The sequence below is a fragment of the Heteronotia binoei genome, chromosome 11 (genome assembly GCF_032191835.1).
Source record: "Heteronotia binoei isolate CCM8104 ecotype False Entrance Well chromosome 11, APGP_CSIRO_Hbin_v1, whole genome shotgun sequence".
In the NCBI taxonomy this organism is placed as follows: domain Eukaryota; kingdom Metazoa; phylum Chordata; class Lepidosauria; order Squamata; family Gekkonidae; genus Heteronotia; species Heteronotia binoei.
This window is the reverse complement of record NC_083233.1, coordinates 43,359,690-43,384,571: the sequence shown is the minus strand read 5'-3', so window position 1 is coordinate 43,384,571 and position 24,882 is coordinate 43,359,690. Positions and strand designations below refer to the sequence as shown.

General features: G+C 41.1%; 1 protein-coding gene across 1 annotated transcript in view; it reads left to right on the top strand.

The window, feature by feature from the left end:
* Window positions 1-24,882, top strand: part of LOC132579082 (transmembrane 9 superfamily member 2-like) — a 45,793-nt gene that overhangs the window by 5,642 nt on the left and 15,269 nt on the right. The window contains exons 4-14 of the mRNA XM_060249233.1: window positions 602-729; window positions 950-1,079; window positions 2,912-3,039; window positions 6,951-7,062; window positions 8,859-8,938; window positions 9,787-9,895; window positions 13,319-13,451; window positions 15,379-15,498; window positions 16,896-16,953; window positions 22,006-22,165; window positions 24,151-24,302. Coding sequence (XP_060105216.1) covers window positions 602-729; window positions 950-1,079; window positions 2,912-3,039; window positions 6,951-7,062; window positions 8,859-8,938; window positions 9,787-9,895; window positions 13,319-13,451; window positions 15,379-15,498; window positions 16,896-16,953; window positions 22,006-22,165; window positions 24,151-24,302 — 1,310 coding nt within the window. The remainder of the gene's footprint in view (window positions 1-601; window positions 730-949; window positions 1,080-2,911; window positions 3,040-6,950; window positions 7,063-8,858; window positions 8,939-9,786; window positions 9,896-13,318; window positions 13,452-15,378; window positions 15,499-16,895; window positions 16,954-22,005; window positions 22,166-24,150; window positions 24,303-24,882) is intronic.

Below are 24,882 nucleotides of genomic sequence, written 5' to 3'. Positions count from 1 at the left end.
AAAGTTGGCTTGGCCAGACATAACAAAGTTTCCAGTGGATGACAAACCAGCCCAGCATGATAAACAAAATAGTCTGCCATGCTGCTTTTTGGCACACATGCTGGGATGTATCCCTGGATCAACAAGCAGTGTGGTTGTTAATGCAGAACAAAAGAAATGACTTTCTGATTAATTTTTGTTTGTTTTCTGGTTCGATAGTATATTTGCCATGGTATAACTTACCTGTCAATGAGAGGTGGTAGAAACCCTTTTTTAAAAAATAAATCCTCCTAAATCCCAGCAGTAGCCTGTGCAGTGTAGATTAACACCATGCACATTAACACCCTCTTATGGCTGCATGTTGTTCACGTGTAATCTAGTACCCTGTGTACAGGGAGTGTGGATGTATGAGTGAGGCACCAATTTCTTGTAAAGAGCATTGGACAGAAAATAAAACTGCAGATAATTTACAGGCTTTTAGATGCAAGATGCTAAATGTCAGTTTTTAATAGATTCCTTGTTGATGACATTAACCTAGACAATTACAAAAGTACAGTTTGGAATGAAAGTGCTTTTAGTGGCATGGAGCGAACAATTTGAAATGCACCTGTTTTTATTACAGTTTACCTTTAACCAACCAGAAACATGCAAGAAGGTCTGTGTGAAATCTTACAACCCAGAGAATGCTGAAGATGTGAATAAGCTGGCATTTTTAAAGAAAGGAATGCAGTTGAATTACCAGCACCACTGGTGAGTTAATACTTTCTCTCGAATGTCAGATCTTTGGAAACAAAAATAATAATTAACAAGTCTGACAATATTCTTATGACAATTTCCTTGCTAATTTCTTCCTAATAGTTAATGAGTGTTCTGTTCCTGAAAGTACCAAATAGCACTACTTTATGCAATACGTTATAGCACTTTATAAAAATTGTAACTATAGAATGATTTTCTTAATTTTTTTGCTCAGGATTATTGATAATATGCCAGTAACCTGGTGTTATGATGTAGAAGATGGACAGAAATATTGTAATCCAGGATTTCCAATTGGATGTTTTGTTACTGCAGCTGGCCGGGTTAAAGATGCCTGTGTTATAAGTGTAAGTATTCATTGTATCTCTATTGGTGTTGAATAAGTCTTTACATGCAAACTTCTAGTTTTCTTCAGAATCCTGTCTTATTGTTAAATCCTGAAGTACCTGCAGAACAATTTATAAAAAAGGTTTTCTGGAGGGATGTAAAATACAGAACATTTATCAGATAGATTGATACTAAACATGTTTATGCAATAGTAAATCCCACTGAGTTCAATGGGACCTGGTCCTTAGTAAACATGCTTAGTATCAACTACAAGGCCCATATGTACCTTTCTGCACGCTTTGGTCATCCAAAGAAGTTGCGCTCTGTATGCCCCACTATCTAGACTTGATGGGTGGGTGTGCAGGAGAATCACTCCCTGTTTTGGTAGGGAGTCACTTTTGTCACTTTCCCTGCTTATTTTCAGGTGTATGATTAAAACAGTGTTATTTCAGAAGACATTTGGAATCAACTGATTGCTATGGATGCTAATATTGATATTACAGCTGCTTTGTGGAGCTTTTGAGTCCTAGAGTGGGGTAAAAATAAACTAAAAACACAGTGAAACAGTGCTATTATCATACTGCTAACAATTGGTAACAAACAGTTTTGGACTCATAAGAAGCTTTGTAGAGAATTCTTTATTATCACATATTTACATGAATAAATTCCTGCCGTTCCTATATTCAATAGTATATTGGCTGCGTCTCCTGTGGGGATGATGAAAGCAGCACTACTGGAGACAAGTAGGTGTCTCAGGGGACTCTCTGGGTGTGCAGAAAAATACAACTTTTATAAACTAATCAAAAAGGGGGGGGGAAGCCCTCCAACAATGGCCTCATGAGGGCTGAAAAATTTTCGGATGGAACAGAATATTAAGATCAGCTGAGAATCAGTCTAAAGGGTAAAGAGGGAGGCCAAACCTGCCTGCTTAAGAATCTATGATGTTAGAAGATTCTGGGGGGCAAAGAGCTGGTAGGACCAGGATGGGATTTGAAATTGTTTCCATGTGTCAGAATATTTAATGGCTAGGGATGGCAGGCTGTCGCCTGTCATTGATGAGATCTTTGGGGCTGGGGCAAAGGGTTATGTAAAATATCACATTTGGGTGATGTTCTGGAAGTCTCCAAAAACTCCATGATAAGTACTCCCAGAATATGCCTGACACTCTTACATCTCATGCTATGGGACATAATTTCTGCCCCAGGCATTTCTCTTGCTGGTCCAGGGAATAAGGGCAGGAGGGTGGGCCCAACCACACCATACATGCTAGTCTGTTTTCAAAAATAGAATGCCCTGCCCCAATCCCACTGAGTTTATCCAAGCGTTTGGGTGTGCCCAAAGTAAAATTCTTTGGATTCTGGCTGTTACTAGATACGTGGATAAAGAAAAACTGGGCTAGACCCAGCAATGTGCCAACAGAACAAAAAGGAAAAAATGCCAGGTGATAACTGATTTATCAGAATTTAATGACTATGGACAGCTCCAACACTAAGTGAATGTTCTGATTCTCCCTGACCAAACCTGCACAGTAAAATGTGTAGGGACTTTGTATAATAAACCAGTCATCTATCACCTGGCACTTTTCTCTTTTTGTTCTACTAGAGATATGGACCCAAACATAGACAAAGCATGTCCTTATTGATGAACTTTGTAACTTCTCCTCTTGACTGCTCCTCTCCTGGGAAACCTGGATAGGGATTTATGATGTTCAAGTTCTTTGCAGACTAATGGCAACATTTTAGCATACTTGGATTGTGCTCAATTTTTCTCTTTTTAAACATACAGTAATGCTATAACTGTTACTGTTAGTGCCAGGACAATACTGCAAAACATTTTTTAATTTCTCTTCAAGGCTGACTTCAACAAGAAGAATACATTCTACCTTTTCAACCATGTTGATATTACTATCATGTATCACAGTGGAAAGGATGAGAACTGGCCTGGAGCTCGACTAGTTGCAGCGAGACTGGAACCCCGAAGGTAACTAGCCTCTTCATAGTGAATCGCTTTGCAGGGAGCAACTGAACTTGGACTGAATTTGTTTTTGGTTATTCACAGTGTTCATAGGGTTTTGCATGTTAGCATTTATTTGTGTAAACTGGTAGAATAAATATACATCAGTGAGCGATCCCCAGTTCAGACCTTGGCATCTCTAGCTGGAATATCTGTGGTAGAAGGTCAGGGATCATTAGCTGTGACTTTGGGTTGGCAGCTGTGGTGTTAAGTCAGATGGACTGTTAATATGATAATTTTTATAAGGTACTTCACTGTACCCAACTAAATCTTCAGGAGGAAAAACTTATGGTGGTGTTTCGTAGGTAGAACTTAACACCAAATCTCATTTGTTGTGCTGTTGCCTATTTGCACAGTTTGCGAAGAGTTTTCTGGAGTTGTTTGTAGCTCATTTCAGTTTTCACCATCGTGGGTAACTTTGTGTCTGCAACCATGACTCCTTCACGGTTCACCCTTGCCTTTGTCATTAAATTGAACAGCAGTGGTTCCCGTACGAATCCCTGCAGGTGCGCCACTATAAGAGCTGTCTTTTTACTTCTGCCCTCTTCTGGTTGGCTTAATTCAGGGGTCCCTAGCCTTTTAAGCCCGCAGGCAACTTTGGGATTCTGACATAGGTTAGTGGGTGCAACCACAAATTGGCTGCCACAGCCGGCCACAATGTCAGGCAATGACATCATACTCAACACTTCCAGCAGAAGCTGTGTAACAGGATACCTTTAAAAGTACACATTGTTCAGAATTGTTTTTCTTGCATACATGCAGCTTACCTTCAGCCACACAGTGAAGATCCTTGAACACTGATGTCCGCTGCAGAAGCAGCTTTTTAAAAATCTTCAGAACCCTTGCTGGACAAGAGCCCCACCTCGCCCCACCCACTTGCTAAAAATACTTGGTGGGCACCACAAAAAGTGTCAGGTACCATGATGCCCATAGCCTAGGTACTACTTTGGAGACCTGTGTACTAATCAGTTACTAATCCAAAAGTGGGCCTGTCATCTTATGACTTGAGCAAGATAATTTGTCACATGCATATTGGAAGTGTAAATAGATATAATCTATCAGATTACTCTTAACCCGTATGCTTGTTAAGACCTGGAAAAAGGGGTTAGCAAGACAGGACTTCCCCTGTGCAGAAGCCATGCTGATTCTTCTTCCATGGGCCTGTTCTTCATAGTTGCTCTGTTCAATAATGCTTTTCCACTAGTTTGCTTGGAATGGATAGTAAACTAACTGGCCTGTCATGTTTTTGGCTTCCCTGGGATACATTTTAAAACAACAGTGGTATTGTATTTGCTTTCAAGTCTTTTATGGAGACCAATAGTTAGAAGCTGTATATTTTGTTAGGAGGTCAGCAGTTTTACATTTGAGTTCTTTAAAAATCCTTAGGTGTCATCTTAACTTGACTTGTTACAGCTGTGGCCATTGTTTGAAAAGCATGATCTGTCCACAGTGATCCATGCTGTGATCACATGCAGATTAGATTGTTGTAATGTGACTTCCATGAGGCTATCTTTGAAAACTGTATTTAAAATTCAGTTTGTCCAAAATTTAGCAGCTAGGCTGGGGTGGGGTTGGTGGGGGGAGACTGGATTTAAGGATTGCATCATGCTGTGCTGAAAAATCTGCATTGGTTGCCCATCTGTTTCCAGGCACAATTCTGAGTGCTGGTTCTTTCCTTTTTGAGGTCCTAAACAGTTTGGGTCCTAGGGTACTTGAAGGACCAGTTCCTCCCATACTATCCAGCCCACAAGATTGCCCTCCTAAGTCTGGTTTTCTATGATTCCTCTCAGTGACTTGTTTTTAATATTGAAGAAGGAGGCTGCAGATTTATACCCCGCCCTTCTCTCTGAATCAGAGACTCAGAGCAGCGTACAATCTCCTATCTCTCCCCGCCACCACAACAGACACCCTGTGAGGTGGGTGGGGCTGAGAGGGCTCTCACAGCAGCTGCCCTTTCAAGGACAACTCCTGCAATAGCTATGGCTAACCCAAGGCCATTCCAGCAGCTATAAGTGGAGGAGTGGGGAATCAAACCTGGTTCTCCCAGATAAGAGTCCGCACACTTAACCACTACACCAAACAGGCTCTCGATATTGATAATAACTGTATTTATGGTTTTGTGGAATTGTTTTCAACTGTGAGCCACCTCAAGCAGTTCTCTGAAGACACTAGTATGAAGAAGTGATATACACTTCAGTCGTCTATTGAAGAGAGGTTGTGGACTTTTGGTGTGTTTGGTTGTGATACAGCAGAAATGAAAAGAACCATGAAACTTCCAGTGGCTTTACCTAATTCCAGAAGGCTCTTTTAGAAACCATCCACCCCATTTACAGTGGTTTCCTGGGTCAGGAATGACCACATAATGACTTTTACAGCACAATTTTGTGTATCTTTGTTCAGATGTTAGTGGCATGAAATTTTAAAGGGGATCTGAAATTGTGCATCTTCAGTAATTTTTGTCCAGTTGCAGTACTTTTGGAGTAGACAGCTGCCTTCTCTGTCTACTAACCAAGTAATAAATTAAAGAACAATGCAGAAATTTATTTTATGTGACATGTATCCTGCTTACATCTTTTATTCCTTTTTTTTACTATATATTAAGTGTTTGTTTTCCCCCCTCTTTGTATTGAGGCCCAAGTGTTAAAACATTTGCTCTGTTTTGAGGAGTGCAGTTGTAGGAAATTGTGAGTCAGCATAGGAAGTATAGTCTGATTTCACTCTTACCATTGTAGTCAGTGTTCCAGTAATGCCTACCACAAGGGGGTGCTGTTATATTCTCTGGGTGAGCATGAGCCTCCCCTGTTTCTGTACCGCTTACTGTTGCACTGTTCATTTTTACTTGGAGGCAAAGTATGCTTTTGTTTTTTTGCGTTCAGAAATGCTTGAGCTGAATTGTTAAAATTTTGCGCAGTGTTGCTATTTGAATACAGGTGGAGTATCTACATAACATGCTATTGAATGCTGTTACCTTCAAAGTGCTGAGACTCCCAAAAACATAGTGTGACCAGCCAGCTATTGAAGGTGAAAGCTTTCTGGCAGTAGGATTTATTTGAGTTGAAAGGAAAAGGTTGTGCCCCCAACCCAACAACTTAGTAAGTTCATGCTGTTGAGTGGTTTAAGTACTTAAAATTTGGGTAGATGCATTGCAGTTTCCATTACTGCAGCTATTTTTTCTCCCTCCATTAGGTGGCTCTGAAGCACCTTATAAAAATTCACGTCTGTCTTGCTGGTGGAAGAGATTTTTAGTCTGCCCCTCTTCTTGTAGTTGAGCTTGACCTAAGCTTTGCTTGTATTGCTTTCCATCGGTGGGCCAGCTGCCCAACTTGTAAAAAGCATTAGCATCAAAACCTGGTCTGAGGTGCATCTGAGAAGGCTTCACAAATCAGGCAGAAGATTGGAAACCTTTCTGTGTTCTGCATCAAGATCCTAATGACCAGTGTTCCCTCTAAGCTGAGTTAGTGTGATCTAGCTCACTGTTTCTTAGCCTCGGGCTCAGACATTTTTGTCTTAACTCAGGAAAAATGACCCCAGAGCAAACTAATTTATGCAGTAGTCAAATCACCCGCTCACAACTTTCATGCCAGTAGCTCACAAAGTAGAAGTTTTGCTCACAAGACTCCACAGTTTACAGGGAGTATTTCTAATGATCCAAGTTCAAATCCCCACTGTGGCATGGGAGTCCTTGAGCCAGTCACACACTCTCAGTGTAACATACCTCAGAAGGGAGGTGATTGTGAGGATAAAATGGAGAAGGGGAGGATGATGGGAACTGCTCTGGGTTCCCATGGGGAAGAACAGCGTGTAATTATCTAAAATAAATAAAATGTTGTGCTAATCAATGCATACTTTACAAAAATGTATTATAATTATCTTTGCAGTTACAAACATCCAGAAAAAAATGATTTAACCTGTGAAGGCCTCCCGATGGAAATTCCTGCAGTGTTCTCCGAGAAGCTGGATCTGATCTACACTTATTCTGTGAAATTTGTAGTAAGTATAAGACACCATTGGAGGATGGTGGAAGACAGGAGGGCCTGGCGTGACTTTGTCCATGAGGTTGCAAAGAGTCAGACTCGACTGTGTGACTGAATAGCAACAACATAAGGCAGCAATATACTTGCAGCTGTAATTTCTTAATTTTTTTCAGATTTTAACTTATCATAAAGCAAAGATAAATTTCTTAGGCAGAGCTGGGTGTGTATTAAGCACCCAAATCCCAATAAATTAAATTCAGATAATGACCTGATTTTTTTCCTCTTCTGTAAATGTGATTGCTATACAGCAAGTGCTACCATCTGCAGCATTCGTACATAACAACTGTTGAATTTTAGTTTGACCTCATGTTTTCCGTCATTAATACACCTGTATGAATTTAAACCATGAATTTTAGCAGATTTTATGTAAATATCAGATGAACCATGAATTTTATGTAATATCAGATGAACTGTGAGGTTTGTCTGGGGTATTGAGAGATTTCTGCAAACTGGTACATGAATGAATTTTCTCTTTAGTAGTCAACTTACATACAATACATACAATTGCTGATCTTAATTTACAAAATAAAAAATTGAACAAACTGCTCTCTGCTTTAAACTTTTAAGAAAAATTCTGTGTTGGTATTGAGTGGTTGATTGACAGCTTTTGAAGACATGTTCTGATTAAACATGACACAGCATGAGGAACTACAGAGAGAGCTTGGTAGCTTGGTTTCCATATCCTCTAAAATCCCAATGACTGTGTTGAGACTAGCCCCAAGGGGTGGCAATTAAGGCTGGCTTTTTGTGATGCAAGACACCTGTTTGTGAGGAAGTAGGCAAAGACCATTAGCTGGTGCTTGGCCAGGCAACCCGTCATAGGCTAACAACTTTTCGTTTTCTTCCAAATGAAATTTGACTTGAACCCTGACCTTGAAGTGCAAGGTTCTGTATCCCATTACTGTTCCCTGGAGCCACTCAGCCCTCTTAATTTGACTACATGAATGAACTGCTTGTCGGTATTTTAAAGATTTTAAGGTGTGATGAAATTTGGGTTTGTAACATTGACTTCATTCAAATAATGCAGTGCCTTTTGGAGGTCTCTACAATTATAGAGGAAAGGTAATCAACTTGAAGTAGCAGCTGTAATGTCTGTTGTATGTAATGCTACATATTGCATGAGTCAGGGAACTTCCTATGTGTCATCACTGAGCATTCTTCAACATAGGAAAAAAAATAGGGCCAATCCTAAGAATACAGAAAGTCCTTGTATGCTTGTTGCTTCTGGGTCTTGGCCATTGTTTTTTTTATAACTGATTGTAGGATAAGCTATGGGCACATACATGACCTGTTAAACTAAGGATTCATGTACTGGTTTGGATAGTATCTAAATTCCATCCACAGACATGCAACTTCCTTTCCATCTCCCTCCCAAAGTAGCTTGAAATACTGCTCCAGGGGAATGAGGGACCGCCAGGAGCAACACAAAAGTGGATTTTAAAGGTTGCTGTGGGAAGGGGTAATTGCTCCCCTTGTGTTTTCCAAAGAAGAAACTGCATGTGTAAAAAATAGGGAAGCTGAACTGCTGTGGCATCCCTGCAATAGCAAGTGCAATTCACAAGAAGCAACATGCTTCTGACACAGGCATTGCAGTAGGTCTTTTGAAAATAGGTGACACAAGCAAATGCAGAAATGTCTGCCAGTCACAGAATCACACAAACACAACTTAGCCAGTGAGAGTCAGATTTCTGTGAATACTTGAATCTTTTTAGGAGTGGCATCAGTTATTTTAGCTCTGCTTTTTCCATGCAGGAAAATAACAGCATTAAATGGGCTTCAAGATGGGACTACATCTTGGAATCTATGCCTCATACCAATATTCAGTGGTTTAGGTAAGAAATGTTTCATTCTAGAATAAATGCCTTGCAGACAAGCAAAGAGAGATTAGGATCTTCATGTTTTATTTTGGGAATTGTACCTTCTTATGTGGTTAAAAAAAAAGGCCATGAATGTTCAGGCAAGTGAACTTTTATATCTTCATTTGTGGAGTAACTCTTCAGCATTGGCTCCCTTGGGAACAGCTGAAGTATTGTATTTCATCTGAAGAATGTGCCTTCTGTATCCTGAAGACTAGCAACCTCTGTATTTTACTTATATCTTATTTCAGAAAATTTGAGGTGTTAGTTGATCAATCTGTCCTGTTGATCAACTTTAAAACAATCTGTCCTGTGGTTCACTTTGGAGTTCTGTCTTTTGTCAGAAGCTGGTATTTATCACTAGTTAAAAATACAGACTATAAATATGGACCGCTTTCCCCCCCCTTCTGAGTTAAAAGTATGTTTGTATGTCTTGAAATCAGTATGCAGTAAGAAGCTGAAAGTGATGGAAGCTGCTGCTGAGCTTTTAATGAGCATTAATTAATTTCTAATGGAAGTACATGAATTTAATTTGGTGCACCCGCATGATATTGTGTAGTAGTATGCAATCTAGAGCAGCACTGTAGCTTTTCAATTCTTGGCACAGTGGTCGTCTTAATACTTTTGTCTAAAATACGCTTGTCATTTTAGACGAGAACATCATGATGTTTGTTAAGTACACTATCTGGTTTGATTATTAAAGTCTTATGATTGCACATTTGACTATTTAATTCTACTCTTTGTATACTTCAGATGTGTCTTCAGTATTTACCAGTGTTCGGAAAGAGCCTGTATTAAAATGTTACATTCGTCTTCCCTTGCAGTATAATGAATTCTCTTGTGATAGTTCTCTTTTTATCTGGAATGGTGGCCATGATTCTTTTGAGGACACTTCATAAAGATATTGCAAGATACAACCAAATGGACTCCTCTGTAAGTAAGATGCAGCTCCTGAATTTGGGGAATGTATCCATACAGGCACAGGTGAGCTTTGAGACTGAAGATAGGGGAATCCTAAGTAAGGCTATGAATACTGAAGGTGGTGTAGCAATTTCCTTTAACACTAAGGGAGGCACACAGTTGCCTCTGTTGGAGTCCTGGATTGGAAACTGTGGGTACTTGGCTTCCTGTTTAAGACTGAACAGTTAATACTGACCTGAGAGGAGATAAGTGATCACACCTTCCACAGCAGCCATTTGTGTCAGTCTTCAGAGGCCTGCCACATAATTTCAGCAGTGTTTCTAAAAATGTATGTTTGCTTTGTGAAGCTTTCTCTTTCCTCTTGCCAGACTGTTCACTAGAAAGCTACAGGTGGTCTGCATGGCAAACAGTTCCTGAGGTTGCCTTTGTGAAGAGCTTTTAAAACTTTAACCAAATAGGCAGTATTTGCTTAACTAATTAAAACAAAAGTCTGCAAGATACAGACTTCATCAGCTGTCATTTGGAACTAATGAAAAGACTTACAAAAATCTTGGTTCCCCAAGGTGAGGAGTGCCTTGGTTAATATGAAACAAATCAAGAGCTCAGCTTTCATGGTTTGTTTAGATAATTTGATTTTTCTCCTCCCTCAATCGAATAGTATCAGGCTTTCAAGATAAAGACATTGGTGAGACTGGAACTTCTTGCCATGTTTCAAGGGAAAATAATTTGCTCAACTGTCTTGTCACATGGGCAATTTAATTTGGCAAACATCTCTGGATGTGTTATCAGGAGAATTAACATTCTATATTTAACAAATTGATGATCTCTGTTATTCTTTCCAGCTGCTACAAAAGCTTTCATTCCAAATACTTAGGCATTTAATAGGATGATTGTGGGGGGAAGGGGCTAAGCTAATAGTACTAAAAATCCTCGGACCCATACTGTTGCACCTAAAATACCCTTCCTTCAAGGATAAAAGTAGTGCTGGTGCCAGGTAGAGTTAATGTTGATGCAGGAATTGGAGTACCAGAGGAAAGGAACAACTTTTAAAGGCTATATTTCAATAAAGTCTGTGACCAGTATTAATAAAGATGGGGAATGGGGGAAAGATGCTTCTCTTTTGTTCCTCTCTGTTCCTTTCCTTGCCAACCCAGTATATTGGGGTGGTGGCGGAAAACACACTCATGATGATGAGTTTCTTACAAGATACTCAGGAATGGGAAGGATGGGGTAAAGACTAATTGCCTATGCCCCCTTTCCAAACTGGTCTTCTGTAAACTAAACTAATATATGATCAGGATTCTATTGAAATAGACATGGATTGTCCTATGGACTCCTATTTACCCTTGAATTCAATATGGAAAAAATAGCCTTGGATTCTGGGGATAGTGGATTCCTATGAGTTCTTTTTTTTCTTTTTACAGTGTTGAGTTTTAAGAGTATCTAACAAGATATGGGGTGTCGAACTCATGAGGGCCAGATCTTACATAAATGGGACTTTGTTGGGCCAGGCCATTTGTATCATAAAATGTAATGCCAGGTAGCAGAGATCTAAAATTTTCTAAACTTTGTAACGAACCTAGACACACACAATTAAAAATATTTTACCAGTTTCTGGGTAGGTATGGATTTTGTGTGTTCCTGGTAAGCATCAAATTGGTCTGCCCCACCACAAGGCCCCAGGTGTAGAGGAAAATCCACATAGGCAGACTGGAGAGCCAGCAGAGCAGCACTCTGATGCCCCCATGCTGCCTGGAGTGGGGAGCAAACCCCTTCCCAAACCAGTTCTCATGGTCAGTGCTCTGAGCCAGCCTAGAACCCATGAGAAAACATGAAATGGATGGGCACTGTAAACTTCTCTCCCCTCCCCAACCCCCAGTCTAAAGTGGCAGTGGCTCTCCAGAGTCTCAGGTTGAAGTCTTTCTTAAAAGCCAAAGTCTGGTTCTTTTAACTGGAGGTACCACGGATACAAACTGGGACTCTTTGCATGCCAAGAAGTTGCACCAGGGAAAGCCAAGGCAAAAGAAGCCCAGCAAAAATATGGGATGGAGAAGGTAGAGAAAGAAGTACTTTTCTCTTTTTCTCACAATACAAGAACTTGTGGGCATTCAATGAAATTGCTGAGCAGTCAGGTTAGAACGGATAAAAGGAAGTACTTCTTCACCCAAAGGGTGATTAACATGTGGAATTCACTGCCACAGGAGGTGGTGGCGGCTACAAGCATAGCCAGCTTCAAGAGGGGGTTAGATAAAAATATGGAGCAGAGGTCCATCAGTGGCTATTAGCCACAGTGTGTGTATATGTGTGTGTGTGTGTGTGTATATATATAAATTTTTTGGCCACTGTGTGACAGAGTGTTGGATTGGATGGGCCATTGGCCTGATCCAACATGGCTTCTCTTATGTTCTTAAATAAAAGAATAAATAATATAAAAATAAATAAAACAGCTACTGTAGGAAGGCAAAATACGGAGGAGGGGAAGCAGAGCCAGCTGCACCCGGGAGACTCTAGAAGAAGCCCAGCAAAAAAATAGAACCGCCCCCCCCATCCACTATAGCAAGGCAAAGCACGGAGGAGGGAAGAGGGAGGCAAAGCCAGCTGCACATGGGAAACCAAGGCATATTGAAGCCAGCTCGTGGGCCATATTAAAACTCTGGGTGGGCTGGTTCTGGCCGATGGGCTGGGCTTTTGACACCCTTGCTTATACAGATGATGACTTTCTAGAAAAGCAGGAGTATGCCAGATTCTGGGTACACATGTGTGTATTTTAAATGTGCATATATAAGCCCTTTCTATTATACCGTGCCCCACCTTGTAGAATTCTCTTTCCCTGGAGACTTACCAAAACCTGAGCCTGTATGTTTTCCAGAATCACTGTAACACCTTTTTTTCAGTTGGCCTTTGGTAAGTGGGCAATGAGGGAATTCCAGTTTGAAATGGCATTTTATAATTTGTATTTTGTTATGTTGGCTTTTTTGTGATAAAAAAATATCAAAAGTGTGGAAATGATAGGAAGACACCTGATGGAACCTGGGCTTTGATGTGATATGTTGTTGTTTTTTTTCTAGTTGGATTTGAAACTGGCTTAACTGGCTGTAGAAGACAAAAGGCAGATAAATGTGCTAAGGGCTTGTGATACAGCTTAAATTAAACGCAATCTTTTGTTTAGTATCAATTAATGTTGCATACTCTAGCTAAGTATGTTAATGTTTGTTTCTCCTTCTCTAGATAAGCGTTTCTTAATAAATCTGCATCCTCCACCCCCAACTAGCAGTCCATTAGGGAGTTGTAAAATCAGCGAGTAATGAAGCTGATGCAATTAGTTCCCTTCAGAAACAAAACCGAAAGATAATCATGCTAGGAAAGTGAATTTCACGTCTAGCTTGTACTAATTCACTGTTGCATGATGTATGCCTAATAAAGATGTGATTGTAGGAGGATGCCCAGGAGGAATTTGGGTGGAAGCTGGTCCATGGAGATGTATTCAGGCCTCCCAGGAAGGGCATGCTGCTGTCTGTCTTCTTGGGCCAGGGGACGCAGATTTTCATAATGACATTTATTACTTTGTGTAAGTAGCACTGGATTGGCTAAAATTATTATTTATATAGTACTGATGATATACTTGGAATTTCACAGCATAAATAAACAGATCCCTGCCCCAAGGAATGTATAATTTTTAGATATGACAATAAAGGGAGGGGAGGGGTGTTGATCACAAGGGATGAATGACTGCCATATGTAAAATGATAATGTTAATAATATCAGGCTATTATAACATGGGTTCTATAAATAACTGTAATAGCCTTTTCACTTAGGGGAGAGGGGCTATGTCTCAGTAGAAGAGCCTCTGCTTTGCATACAGAAGGTCCCAGGTTCAATCCCTGGTATCTCCAGTTATAAAAGGACCAGATAGTAGGTGATGGGAAATACCTCAGCCTGAGTTTCTGGACAGCCACTACCAGCCTCAGTAGACAATACTGACCCTGATGGTCTGATTTGATATAAGGCAGCTTCATGTGTGTGGTTATGTGTGTGTACAGTATAAACTGGTTCAAGGTAAGGGTATTCTCTTTCTTCTGAAAATATATTAGTAACTTCAGGAACTGGCTGTTGAGATTCCTTCTCACCTTTGTATGCTTTTGGGACAGGCACTTTCCATTGACTTGCTGGTTTTCCTGAAAGGAAACATGGCAACACACTCATTGGACACCACCACCAGCATGTGGGCACCATCAGGCTTGGGTTGGTAACAACAGCAAGTGCAATGTTTGGGAAGAGGGGATCATCTAGCGGCTAGCTCCATGCAGGCTTTCCCCCCTACAGTTGTATATATCAGAACTGAACAACCTCAAAAGTAAGTGGGAGCTTTCTGGCCTAGATAGTCCAGGCAAGCCCAATCGTGTTAGATCTTAGAAGCTAAGCAGGGTCAACTGTGGTTAGTACTTGGATGGGAGTCTGTCCTTGAAATACCCAGTTGGGAGGCTGGGAAAGGCTTATTCAGCCACCTCCCTGAATATCCTCCAGGCCCCCAGAGGTTGGCATGACTTCCAGTTACAGACACCCACACATGAAAAATAAAAAAATGCAAAATAAAAAGTAAGTGGAAGCTTGTGTGTTTCTAGAGCAGTGCTTTTCAAACTGTCTTTGAAAACCAAGGATTCTTTAGATATTTGTTGATAAGAAGATCAGTGTTGGTGAGCTTCCTCTGAAAACTGGATTATCGTCATCTGCAGTGAGCAGCTGTAGGGAAGTGTGAGGCTATGCTCTGGGTCACACACTCAGTTGAGGTAGGGCAACAGTGAGATACAACAGGCTTGACCATGCATGAACCCTTGAATGTGCCCTGGAACTCCCTGTAATGCATGGGTTTCCTGGCAAGTGTGAAAATGCTTCTCTAGATTTATTTATATCTGGATTTATGTCATTGTGGCTGTTGTGCATATAATGCTGGGATTTACCCATGAGTTGCTTGTCCTGCCTTTGGTGCTGTTTGGAAGCGTTCCCCACCCCCGCTTCCCCACAGCATCAAGGTGATCCACAGTGAAAGAGGATAGAGAGTTACTTCCCTAAAAATAAAAGCTGGGAATTCAGAGAACCTGATCAACTGATAGACATATTTTATACCTTTATAATGTTATAACAAATGCATATTTTTGAAGCCTTCTGGTGGGGGTAGGATGACAACCCTAACTGCTGGGGCAGGGAAAATACAGGGAAGCTGCCCACAAAGAAATTGTTGCTGCTGCTGTGCTCCACTGGTTGCCATAACAGTTATGGGAAACCATACAAACCCATCTCCGTGTGGAAAACACCACTATCACATATGTGTAGTGCATGGAGCACCCTGCTCTGAGGTTTACATGCTGCAATTTTGTACAGGAGAAATGACAAAAAGAAGGGAGGCAAGGTGAGGTGTAGACAGGTATGAACTGAAAAGTATATGGCAATGTGTTGGCAACTGTAGTCTTCCAAATCTTGCTATGCTTTGTTTTCAGTCTTTGCCTGCCTTGGATGTCTTTCTCCAGCCAACAGAGGGGCCTTGATGACCTGTGCAGTTGTGCTCTGGGTTTTGCTAGGGACTCCTGCAGGCTATGTATCTGCTCGCATGTACAAAAGTAAGTGCAGAACTTAATAGAAGGTGTCCTTCTTTTGGTTGGAACTGCAAGGGTCATATTGATGTGGCGAGCCATATGTGGAAATACAAAAGGGATGTGTTCTCATTGTTCAGACCCAGAACTGACTGTCTGACAAGATACTAGATTTCTTCATTATGGAAGATTGAATATACAGATGTAATGGCAAATGTTAGTTGCTATAAAGGATGTCTGGCTTTATTCAGAGGTCTTCATACAGTGAATAGGAAGGAAATAGTAGCTGTTCCTTACACATATCAATCCCATGGTTTCACAGTCACATCAATCAGTTTTTTAGGTTACATGGTGATTGATTTTTGGACTGTAAAATGTGTAATGGCTGTCTTTGAAACCATAGGTCATAAAATACACATTTCCCTATAACATCCTTGCAACAATTTTTTGTGCAAACCTAATGATTCCCAGCTTGAAATTCCCAAATTCTGAGTTTATATTTACCTGAAACCTGAAGATTTATTGATCTAAAATCATGTCCTCAGCAGGTCAATTTTATTTTGTAACCGGACTGGCAGATATTAAACACAGATCTGTAGATGACATGGGGTAGTGGTTCAAAATCTCTACTCAAGACTCATTGTGTTTCTTAGCCTCCTTCTACTTAGTAGAATGCAAATTGTAGTGAAGTTTGCCAGGGTTTTAATGGGGGCAGAGAGTTTAAATAAATTTGTTGGATTATGGTAAATGGTGATTGTGAACTGGATATTGGCACCATTTGAATTTTGGCAGAAGAATGTACATGTCCATTTGCTGGGATTTAGTTCTGTTTCACATTCTCACAGATTAAGATTCAGAGCCTAACTGCATGAGTTCACCACAGGGATTTGTAGCTGTACTGAATGCTGTTCTGAGTGGCAGCAGGACCCAGTTGGCATTAGGAGAAGGAGGAATTCTTGCCTTCTCCCTGTGCTGTTTGGTGTCTGAAAGAGCCAAGGGCCACAGGTAGCATTTTTTTTTTCTCTTTGGAGAACCAGCACATCCACTCTGTGCACATGGTAGCTCCCAATGGAGCTAATAACACTGCCTGCTGCCCCCCCCCCCCCCCATTCCCTAGGACTGTTTCAGCTGCCAAAAACAGTCAAGGGGAGAAGGCGGAAATTTCTCCTCCTCCTGTACAGTGGTCCTGATATGAATAAAATCCTGCTGTGCATCATACTGATGAGTTAACTACCAGAAACTAGCAGCTACAGCATGGTTGCAAGTTCTCACGGTGAAATTGTGTCATTCATAATGTCTGGTTAGGCTCACACAGATGGGCTTGTTATCATTTTTATGCTAGTTTGCCATAATGTTATCAAGACTATCTTTAACCTTCTACTTTTTATAAATGTTCGTTGAATATTCTTTTCATTATTCCTCAGCATTCAGAGGTGAAAAATGGAAGACGAATGTGTTATTGACTGCTCTGTTGTGCCCTGGGTTAGTATTCTCTTTTTCCTCCTCTCACAATGCATACTGCAGCAATTGTCCACATCGTTGTCCTTGAAATTTGTCTAATATGCACATTTGCTTCTGTTGCTTACTACAACATAACAGCCAGTGTTGTAGGGATGGTTTGATCCAGTTATGCATGCACATGTCCTATATAGCTTTTAACTATAGTGCCACATGTAGGGATGGGCACAAAATTGAAAAATGCAGTTCAGTTGATGGCTGAACCCTGAACCAGGAGGCTTGTTTATGAACCAAACTGGCCTGTGCAGTTTGTGGCCCTGTAAACCCCATTGAAAGGGACTGCAGTCCCTTTAAATGGAGTTTGTAGAAAGTCCAAAAAACAGCTGAACTCAGCTGTTTAGAGCTGTCTTCTATAGTCCCTTTAAACTTTAAAAGGATTGCAGAAAACAGCCTGAAAAACAGCAGTCTGCAGAAAGCGGAGGTGGGGGGGGATCTCCTGCGAAGGGACTTCCTTTCCTTTTTTCTTCTGGCTGTGGCCAGGAGAAGTGGGTGGGGATTCTCCGTGAAGGGTCTTCTACTTTTCTGCTGGTTGCTGTGAGCCACTGCCAGCAGAAAGGTGCGGGTGAAGTGTCCCTGGAAAGCCATTTCACCCTTCCATTTAAACAGTGGCTTGCATTTGCTGTGGTTAAGCATTAAATGTGCTGGGAGCAAACTATGGTTAAAGCAGTTTTCTGCTGTTGCTCCAGTGTGTGTTCTTGAAGGGTAACAAGTGTGTCTTGCTGGTGGGAGCAAGCATTATTAATGCTCACTGTGGTTAAGGGATGTCTGGACTCTGTTTCAAACTTGATGGGGGCATTTCTTTCAAAATTAAAAGCAAAAATAATCAGTAAACAATAATGCACTTGAGTAGATTATACTTAGGCTTGATTGATAAGTAAGGTTGGTAAGGCAAAAGAAAATGATGACAGTCTACACTCACTGAGTGTCCTATTTAAACTGGGCTACCATGTGAAATAGCTACATGTTATGTGCCCCTAACCCTGTGTGGCCCAAGTAGGTGCTTTGCTCAGGTAATATCTCACTTTACTCTGTGCAAATGCAAAGTCTTACTAATAAGTTCTTCTACATTGTCAACATCATTTTAAAAACTGTGCCATAGATAAACTTTGTGCGTTTGGATAGCCTCCAATTTTGTGTGTCCTCTTTTTTTGTTCAGCCCCTTAAACTCCAGCCAGAACTGCTCTTTGTTTCCTGCTGTCATCTAGATACTATCTCGTAGGTCACAAAATGCTATCCTGATAGCTTAAATTCCAGTATATAAATTCCACTTCATAGAAGTAGAATGATTGCCCAGGGAAAGGGGGTAGGGAGAGAGCACAAAATAAGAACAGATGTCTTGATTATGCTATGCTAGTTCAACACATTTGCATAATGCCATAAACAGCCTGAGGCAATTACGTACTGTGGATTGATTTTGAGAATCTGAAGATGGGTAGATTTTCCCCCCTTTTCTCTTTTTGGAGGAGTAACTGAATTGATAGCTTTCTTGGACAGAGCTTTAAAATAAAACAAAGGGCTGCCATTCACAATTGTTAATAGTTTACAGAGTGTTTATCTCATAAGGACATGGGCGTTTCCAAAATATTTTTGGCTGTGGTCTTGGGTATAGTTTTTTCCCAAGACTTTAATAGAATTGGTGATCTGTTTTCTTTTGGTTCAGTATTGTATAGAATGGATCTGCTTTTGACAGCTTTGTAAATTTGGCTTTAAGAATACTTACGTAATGAGTCCCAGGCTGCTGAGTGTGGCACTGCTATCCAATGAACAGAAGGAGCATCAGCTGCACAAGTTGGTTTTAGAAGGGGTCAATGTTTTCAGTTGCCAGGCAATGTTCTGCTGTAGTGAAATTATTTCTTCTTTATAATCAATGGGATGTGCACAGATGATGCTAGGGGGAAATATGCATCTTCCCGTGGTTGGCCTTTATGTGTGCATATTGATTAGGAGACAGCTTTTCAATCACTGGCAATCTAGTCCATGGGTTTCCTGGAAAAAACAGCACCCTAAAACCAGTGTTCTCTCTAACCTGAGTTAGTGTGAGCTAACTCACAGTTTTTTAGCCTCTGGCTCACACATTTTTGTCTTAGTTCAGGAAAAATGGCCCCAGAGCAAACTAATTTATGCAGTAGCTCACAACTTTAATGCCAGGAGCTCACAAAGTAGAATTTTTGCTCACAAGACCTCACAGCTTAGAGGGAGTATTGTCTAAAACTATGCTGGCCTCATCCTTGTCTCTTCTCTGCATTCATAGTACTTAAAGTTTTGGTATAGTTTGTGGCTTCACAGCTTAATAACTTTGACAGTAGGGAATGTTAACATCTCAGTAAACTTGTGTCTGCATTTTCCACTTATACTGGTGTCATTCTGTAAAGGTAGAAGTATAAAATACAAGTATCTTAAAAGCTAGTATGTGATCACCCAGCATTGATACCAATCCAGAATTTTCCAGAATAATAAGCAAGTTGTACAAGACTGAGTTGTCTCACAGTGGAAGTACAAATCAGTGTGGTGTAATAATAGCTAGATCCATGTTCTCATGAAACTCATTGAGTGACCTTGGGCCAGCAAGTTGATCTCAGCCTAAACTACTTCACAGGGTGCTTGTGAAGATAAAATGGTGGAGGAAAAACTGTTTGTGCCCCCCTGTCCTCTTTCAAGGAATGACAAGATAAAATATATAGAGAGAGATAAGTAAAACAAATCAGGTGTGTATTGTTAGATAATTAGTATTAAATGGGCTCCAAGGAAACCTGATGTAAATTAAATCTAATGTTAATGGATTTTGCAGATTGTGTTAAAGTAACCCTGAATTTCTGTTCCAATACAAAAATTAGTGCTCTTTTTAGTGAACTTAGAGCCAATTCCTGTTGTGCAATGAAGATAGTTGATCTTCTCACAGTGGCTTACTTAAGCTGGCAGGGGTTTCTCAATTCCTACTTTTCCTCAATCTTCTTTTGCAAGGGAAGTGGTGCTCAACATGGCAACAATAGAACACAAGATGAGAGAAGGAACAGCACGGGGTAGTACATAAACACCTTGTTTCTTTAAATAAAACTTAGTCCTCAGGACCAGATGAACTGCATCCAAGAGTACTAACAGAACTCATGGACATAAGTTCTGAGCCTCTGGCCATTATCTTTGAGAACTCTTAGAGAACAGGGGATGTTCCAGAAGATTGGAGGTGGGCAAATGTTGTCCTCCATCTTCAAGAAGGGGAAAAAGGAGTCCCCACCCATCAGCTTGATGTCTCTTCTTGGAAAGGTTTTAGAACAAATCATCAAACAGTCAGTCCTAGAACATTTAGAAAGGATGGCTGTGATTACTAAGAGCCAACATGGGTTTCTCAAGAACAAGTCATGTCATACTAACCTTATCTCTTTTTTTTGTTACTACCTTGCTGGATCAGGGGAATGCTATAAGCATAGTTTATCTTGATTTCAGTAAAATGTGGTTTGGATCTTATTACTGTTAGGTGGATTTGTATCTGGTTGACAGATCATACCCAAAGAGTGCTTGTGAATGGTTCCTCATCCTCTTGGAGAGGAATGGCAAGTGGAGGTCCTCAAGGATCTGTCCTGAGACCTGTTTTGTTCAACATCTTTATAAGTGATTTGGATGAAGGAATAGAGAAAATGCTTATTAGATTTGCAGATGATACTAAATTGAGAGGGGTAGCAAATACAGTAGAAGACAGAGTCAGGATCCAGGATGATCTTGACATGCTGGAAAACTGGGTTAAAACAAAAAAAGTGAATTTTAATGGGGAAAATGTAAAGTTCTGCATTTAGGTAAGAAAAATCCAGTGCATGATTATAGGATGGGGGAGACTTGTCTTGTCAGTAGTATGTGTGAAAAGAATCTAGGGGGTCCTAGTGAGCTGTACACTGAACGTGAACGAGTCAGCAGTTGCTAAAAACGCAAATGTGATTTTGGGCTGTATCAACGGAAGTATAGTGTCTAGGTCATGCAAAATGATGATATCCCTTTACTGTGTTTTGGTTAGACCTCACCTAGAATATTGCATTCAGCTTGGGGCACCACAATTTAAGAAGCATATAGACAAGCTGCAATGTATCCAGAGGAGGGCAGCAAAGATGGTAAGGGTCTGAAGACCAAGTTTTGTGAGGAAAGGTTGAAGAAGAGATGATTGAGAAGCCTGGAGAGGAGATGATTGAGAAGTAATATGATCACCATCTTCAAGTGCTTGAAGGGTTGTCATATAGATGATGGTGCACAGTTGTTTTCTGTTGCCCCAGAAGGTTGGACCAGAACTAATGGGTTGAAATGAAATCAAAAGAGTTTCCAGCTAAATGTTAGGAAGAACTTCCTGACAGAGCAGTTCCTCAGTGGAATAGGCTTCCTCAGGAGGTAGTGGGTTCTCCTTCTTTATACAGAGACTAGATGGTCATCTAACAGCATTGCTGATTCTGTGAATTTAGGCAGATCATGAGAAGGAGGGCAGGAAGGGTTGCATCAGTGCTTAGTTCTCATGGCCCTTTCTTACACACCCAGGGAAAATACTGATCACAACTTTGCGGTTAGGAGGCAATTTTTCTTCAGGCCAGTTTGGCTAGGGATCCTGGAGGGTTTTTGCCATCTTCTGAGCATGGAACAGGGATTCCTGGGGCTTGCGGAGGAGGTATTTGTGAATTTCCTGCATTGTGCTGGAGCTTGGACTAGATAACCCTGGAAGCCCCTTCCAACTCTATGATTCTGTGATTCTTGCAGTGTCTATAGCTTTTGTTAGCTAACATCATTCTGAGCTCTGGCACAATTCCTGTGCAAAATTGATGAGTTCCCAGTGAAGGAAAATCAGTGTTGTGATGAAGAAATGTAGTAAGGTTGTCTCCAATAACCATCATCCATGGTGGTGGTGATACCTTCTTCTCTTGGCCTGAAAGTTCTCAGGCTGCAAACGAGATCCTATGGGGTACAGCGTAGCAATTAGAGAGCTTTGTGTTAACTCTAAACTTACTCTGGAGTGGTTTCATGTTTTGTTTTTGTTTCTCTCTCCAGCGTTGTTTTTGCTGACTTCTTCATCATGAATCTTATCCTTTGGGTGAAAGGGTCATCAGCTGCCATCCCTTTTGACACACTAGTTGCTATTCTGGCCATGTGGTTTGGAATATCTGTCCCTTTAACTTTTATTGGTGCATACTTTGGATTCAAGGAGAAGGTAGGTTGGGAATTATGTTTTTTATTTTTCTTTCTTAAATGCAAAACACACTTGCTTCTGGAGATATATCTGCTGGACTTGCTGCAGTGCGTAATGTGTAGCTGGTACAGCAGCAGAACCATCTAAAGCAGAGGTGTCAAACTCATCTGATATAAATGAGACCTTGTTTTACCGAGCCATGTTGGGCTGGGCCATGCGTGTACCTATTAAAGATTAGGTAGCAGAGATATAAACTTTATAAAGGTCACAAACACAATTAAAGATTTTTTTTAAAGCCTTAAAATAAAACATGCTTAAAACATTAGCACTCATTGGTCTTAAAGGTGCTTTCTTGTGTTTTTTACATGGGATTCAGGGAACTAAGCCAAGGAAGCTTTGGCTTTTCCCCTCCCTTCCCAGGGGACCAGGAGGAAGAGGAGCCCCAGCCAACAGAAGGAAGAGAGGGTTGGCTCAATAGCTCTGCTGTATGATTGAGAGAGCCTAGCAAAGCAAGCTCTGTCTCCTCCCCTTCTACCGCAAGGGAGAGCCTCAGACAATGGAAAAATAGAGGTTTTGCTCTATAGCTCCTGTACTACTGAGCAAGCCTTGCAAAGCAAGCTGTTATGCAGAAGGAAGCAGGTGACAGCCAGTTGCTTGGGGGCTTAATAGGAGCCCTCCGGGAGTCTGATTTGGCCTCTGGGCCAAATGTTTGACACCCCTGATCTAAAGAATGAGTTGAATGTCAGTGTATTTGCAGGCGACAGACCACTGCTGACAGCAAAGGATCTAATTGACATTAGATGATCTGGCTGACTAATCTGGAAGATGAATCTGATGAATCTGGAAGACAGCCAGATTGCATCAGCCAGAGTGATGTGACCATGACTCAGCACTAAACCTGATTGGTCACTTACCTAGAGGACATGTATAAATGTACAGTAGTACTCTGCTACTTGTTGGAGGTTGGATGGTGAATTGTGTGCGGAGCATTTTGCTAGTTTGTATTATAGTTGTAAATAAATGTATATAGCTAGTCTAATTGCAGCTGTGTACAAGACTGGATTCCTTTGCATCTTCAGGAACCTCTCTCACTAAACGGGAAAGACCAACATTGAAGACTCTCAACTTTATACCTCCTGTCTGCCCAGTCCTCTGGCAGTCCTGTGAAGAATGGCAGTTTAGGCTAGGGGTGTCGATCTCCTTTGTTATGAGGGCTGAATCTGACATAAATGAGACTTTGTTGGACTGAGCCATGTTGGGTTGGGCCAGGCCATGTGTGTACCTATTTAACATTAAGTAGCAGAGATATAAACTTTATAAAGGACACAGACAAACACCTTAAAACATCCTTAAAAAAAACACCTTAAAACATCCTTAAAACATTAACACTCAAAGGTGATTTCTTTGTATTTCTCCCAAACGATCCAGGGAACTGGGCAAAGGAGTTCTGGCTCTTCCCTTCCTTTCCCAGGGGACTAGGAGGGGGAGGAGTCTCAGAATGAAGAGAGTTGGTTCGGTAGCTCTTTTGTGCGATTGAGAGAGCCTGGCAAAGCAAGCTGCTAGAAGGAAGCGAGAGAGAGAGAAGGAAACAGGTGACAGCCAGTTGCTCAGGGGCCTGATAGGAGCCCTCTGGGGGCCTGATTTGGCCCCTGGACCGCATGTTTGACACCTCTGGTTTAGGCTATTTAACTGTACTGTGTGGGGGAAATGGTTTGTATTAAACTGTTCCAATATCAGTGCAAGCTAACCGTGGATGCCAGTGTTGGTATAAGGGTGGGATCAAACTGTTCCAAATTAATACAAATGTATTAATACAAGTTAACCGTGGATGCCAGTGTTGGTATAAGGGTGGGATCAAACTGTTCCAAATTAATACAAATGTAGAAATATATTTTTGTATAGTTCAAGTTATTGCTGCTTTCTGCCTCCCCCATCCAATTCCTTATTTTACTGGTTTGTTGGTTTAGGGGAATTTGACCTGTTGATTTGTCAATGTCTCTCCATAGCCAATTGAACACCCAGTGCGTACAAACCAGATTCCTCGACAGATCCCAGAGCAATCGTTTTTCACAAAACCTCTTCCAGGTATCATCATGGGTGGTATCTTGCCCTTTGGATGCATCTTTATTCAGCTCTTTTTCATTCTGAACAGCATTTGGTGAGTGAGAAATTTTGGTGTTCTGAATTATTAATTCCCAGGCAACACTTGATCAGAGGTGACTGCCAGTTGTATCTCTGTGTGATTTTAATCGCCTTGGGCTTAACTCTGTTTCATGAGTTTCTGCTGATGTTGGCTAAATCCTTTTTACCTACCTATCTGCATTTTTGCAGCAAAAGTTTATGAAACTGCTTCATACAGAGTCAAAAGATGTGTCCATCTATCTCAGTATTGTCTACTGGCAGTGCTCTCCAGGGCTTCAGGCAGAGAAAAGTGTCCCCCTGCTTATACTACTGGCAATGCCATTGATTATACTTGGGATATGTTACATGCAAAGCATGTGCTGTGGCACTGAGTCAGGGATCCTCCCCTTAGCTATCTTATCAGACCATTGATCTGTCTAGCTGAGGATAGTTTGCTCTGACTGGCAGTGATTTTCCAGGGTCTGTGGCAGAGAAAGGTCTTGCACAACACCTGCTACTTGCTATGCAAAGAAATGCCAGAGACCGAACCTGTGACTTCTTGCATCTGTGTGCACTATCAACAAGCCATCACTTGTCTGGCTTGTAGGAAATGTGAC